General features: G+C 59.0%; 1 protein-coding gene across 15 annotated transcripts in view; it reads left to right on the top strand.

The window, feature by feature from the left end:
• The window catches only part of ST3GAL4 (ST3 beta-galactoside alpha-2,3-sialyltransferase 4), a 20,460-nt gene that overhangs the window by 16,117 nt on the left and 598 nt on the right, over positions 1-3,745 (top strand). For 6 of the 15 annotated variants that reach the window (XM_017738499.1, XM_017738506.1, XM_017738494.1 and 3 more), the window contains 9 exons: positions 1-28; positions 520-601; positions 1,120-1,203; positions 1,311-1,408; positions 1,776-1,836; positions 2,065-2,160; positions 2,239-2,428; positions 2,527-2,670; positions 2,767-3,003. In XM_017738499.1, the coding sequence (XP_017593988.1) occupies positions 1-28; positions 520-601; positions 1,120-1,203; positions 1,311-1,408; positions 1,776-1,836; positions 2,065-2,160; positions 2,239-2,428; positions 2,527-2,670; positions 2,767-3,003 (1,020 nt within the window). Of the gene's footprint in view, positions 29-519; positions 602-1,119; positions 1,204-1,310; positions 1,409-1,775; positions 1,837-2,064; positions 2,161-2,238; positions 2,429-2,526; positions 2,671-2,766; positions 3,004-3,305 lie in introns of those variants that run through there. The other 9 variants (XM_017738504.1, XM_017738495.1, XM_017738502.1 and 6 more) reach the window with 5 other exon arrangements.

Genomic DNA, 3,745 nt, shown 5'->3' with positions numbered 1-3,745 from the left:
CTGCTGATAAAAATGATCAACAAGTCTCGTAAGTCCCATGGGGGGTTCCCATCTGCCTCTGTCCAAGCAGGGATGGGGAGCCTGGGGAATTTGCATTTGGAAGTCTGCTTCTCTGTGGTTCCAGTTGAGTGAGGGAGAATTGGGGTATCACCAGAGAAAGTTGTGGCAGGGAGGGTGGTTTTGAGGACCTTGATCTCTAGGCTTGGGCACCTGGAACCCCTTGGACTTTGTGGCACAAAAATGGGGTGGAGGCGCGTGGAAAAAGGGATATTTGCCTGAGCTTTGATGCAGGCAGGAGGAAACAGAAATGCCACGGTGGCTTTTAAACCTGGGACAAAACCACCTGGCTCATCTTGGAGCTGTTCCACTCTGGGGCGCGGTGCCAGCCAACCCTGCTCCCCGAGGAGAAGGGTCTGCCACCCTGGATCTAGCCAGGGATGCTGTGGGACCCCACATCCAACTATCCAAACCCCACAGCTGACAGTGGTTCTTCTCTCCCTCTCCCCTCTGGGCATGCAGGAGGGAAGATCCTCGGGGTGCTGGCGCTGTTTCTGGTGATGGTTTGGTACTCGATCTACCGGGAAGACAGGTACACACAGCTGTGAGTGCTTCTTACTCAAGTTTAAAGGATCTCCTGCCCTTTCCCTCATTCCCGGGAGGCTGCTCCTTGCCCCCCATCCCACACAGGGGTGCCAGAGCAGTGTCTGGCTGGATCCCAGAGGGGTGGGGAGGTGGCAGCATCCTCGGCTGCTGCTGGAGAATGGGGGACACAAACGAGGCTCCTCCTCAGTGCGTGTGGGGCTTTTTGCAAATGCTGGTGCTTATCTGAGCCCGGGAGGATGGGAAAACCTCGCTCTCTTGCCAGTGCCAGCGATGCTGGTGGAGATGGGGAAAGCAGAGGGTGAGGTTCATGAGCAGAGCAAGGGAGACCTCTTCTGATGCAAGGCTGCAAACCCAGCAGATAAATACCCAGGCAGTGCTGGCCTTAAACCCGGCTGGAAATCTCTCACAGGTTGAATCCCACAGTGGGGCTGCCTGGGGGTGCTGGAGCCCCTTTTGCCAGGAGGGGTGTGCAGAGGAACAGGCATCATTTGATTTAATTAACCTCTTCCTTCACAGCTTTTATTTCCCTGTGCAAGAAAACAACAAGACAACGTGTCCCCTGGGGGAGGTGGAAAAGAAAGCGGCGCAGCTCATCGGGAAGTGAGTTTTGGGGCTGGAAGCAGGGAGTGGGGGGGGATGCAGAGCCAGAACCCCACTCCTTTTGCCATCCCCGATCCCAGTCTCAGTGGCCCTTTGCTCCTTGGCAGCTACACGAGGGACCACCCGCTCTTCTTGCAGCTGAAGGACTATTTTTGGGTGAAGACGCCGTCGCTCTACGAGCTGCCCTACGGCACCAAGGGAAGCGGTAAGGCCGGCAGCGCTCCATGGGCTCTGTCTGTCCGTCCTGCTGCTGCTCCTGGGGTTTCAACTTCCCTTTTCCTAAAGACAGGAGCAGGTTGATTTTGCTGGGGACTATTCCCAAGCTATTTTCTTGGTTTTTAGACTCTGCAGTGCCTGTCTCCTCACCCTGGGTGCACACGGTGCCTCTGAAAGAGTTTAGGGTGGGCCAGATTTTACTAAGCCCCAGCAACGGATTATCTGCCTGAAACCAGGATTAACAGCAGGAGCAAATTCAGCAGGGACGGGGCAGCACCCAGGGTGTTGTGCCAGGCAGGAGCTGCCTTCCTCGCCTTCCTCGCCTTCCTCACCTTGTCCTTGCCCTTGCTTTGCAGAAGACGTCCTCCTGCGCCTGCTGTCCATCACCCACTACTCCCTGCCTGAGAGCATCCGGAGGTAACACCGGGGTGGGTTTAGGGGCTTTTCTTTCTTTTTCTTCGTCGTTGCTCTCTTGGGGAATGGTTGGAATTTGTCTGTTGTGGGCCCAGGATTTGGCAAAATGAACCTCTGCAACCCCAGGGGTGGTGGATGGAGCACGGGGAGGTTTGGAGACTGGACAACATGAGGGTTAAAATCACCCCGGTTTCAGAAGGGGCCTGGTTGAGACGGGGTTTTCTCTCGCAGCCTCAAGTGCCGGAGGTGTGCGGTGGTGGGCAACGGCCACCGGCTCCGCAACAGCTCCATGGGGGACACCATCAACACCTACGATGTCGTGATCAGGTACAGCCCTGGGCCCGGCCCACCGCTCCCTCCCCAGTGCCACCCGCAGCTGGGGCTGACCCCTGTGATGTCCCAAAGGCTGAACAACGCCCCGGTCCATGGTTATGAGCAGGACGTGGGCTCCAAGACCACCATGCGCCTCTTCTACCCGGAGTCGGCCCACTTTGACCCCCGGACCGATAACAACCCCGACACGCTGCTGGTGCTCGTGGCCTTCAAGCCCATGGACTTCCAGTGGATGGAGGCCATCCTCAATGACAAGAAGAGGGTGAGTGTGGTGGGGAACCGGGTCCAACCCCTCCCTGGCTGCTCCAGATTCCAACTGTCCTGCCACCCCATGCCTGGGGAACATCTGACCTCTTGCAGGTTCGGAAAGGGTTTTGGAAACAGCCCCCGTTGATCTGGGACGCCAACCTGGAGCAAGTGCGCGTCCTCAACCCCTACTACATGGAAGTAACTGCTGCTAAACTGCTCAACCTCCCCATGAAGCAGCCACGGAAGGTCAAGCAGGTAAGGGGTGGGGATGGCTGGTCCCCCTGCACCCTCTGAGGAGGGACAGCCTGTCCCCGTGCAGTTCCCTGAAGGCTGTGGCTCTCTGTCCCCCAGAAGCCCACCACGGGGCTGCTGGCCATCACCTTGGCACTGCACTTCTGTGACCTGGTGCACATCGCGGGCTTTGGCTACCCTGATTCGGCCAACAAGAAGCAAACCATCCACTACTACGAACAGATCACACTCAAGTCCATGGCTGTAAGTGTCTGCCCCACAGTTTTGTCCATGTTCCCCCCATTTTTCCCCCAGGATGGGGGATGGCAGCCCAGGAGAGCAGTGCCAGGATGCTGAATGGTGTGGGAGGCTCTTCCCTCTCGCTCCACTCCCATGGTGGATGTTGAAGTCCACCTTTGGGTGGTCATCATCCAACTTCTCTCAGCAGCCAAATGTCTTTGGAGGCACAGAGAGTTGGATCCATCCCCAGTTTATGTGTGAGGAGAGGGGCGCATGGACAGGGTGGGGAGGGCTCCGTCCCTGCTTTTGGGGGGCTGAAGTCCCCGCTGGTGGGGTGGGCAAGGTGGGAGGAGTGGAAGCAAAGCGTGTGGCCCCTCCTCACCAGACCCTGGTCTCACCCCCTGCTCCCTGTCCCGCAGATGTCGGAGCACAATGTGTCCCACGAGGCCGTGGCCATCAAGCGGATGCTGGAGCTGGGACTTGTCAAGAACCTCACCTACTTCTGAGGGCGGCGGGGCTGCGCAGGGACACCAGCCCCGGGACGAGGAGACAGCGTCCCCTGCAGTGAGGGGACACTGTGCTGGCGTGGCCAGAGTGACCGAGGGCAGAGCATCCTTGTTGCCGCCACCACCGCGCCCTGGGACTGTCGGAGCAGGGCCGGGGCTGGGGCCGCGCTGGACCGCGGGTCCCCGGGTGGGGCAGCTCTTGTGGGGCGCAGGGAGCCTGGCAGGGCCGTGCCCCAGCGCCTTTTCTACTGACACACTGAAGCTACCAAGGACTTGGAGGGGATTTTTAGGGTAGGGGGATCCTCCCTCCCAGCGGGCCTGAGGGGGTGAGTCAGGGCAGGAGCCCTTGCCCT

The sequence above is a fragment of the Corvus brachyrhynchos genome, unplaced genomic scaffold, assembly GCF_000691975.1.
Source record: "Corvus brachyrhynchos isolate BGI_N302 unplaced genomic scaffold, ASM69197v1 scaffold46, whole genome shotgun sequence".
Classification (NCBI taxonomy): domain Eukaryota; kingdom Metazoa; phylum Chordata; class Aves; order Passeriformes; family Corvidae; genus Corvus; species Corvus brachyrhynchos.
This window is presented reverse-complemented; position numbering and strand designations above follow the sequence as displayed.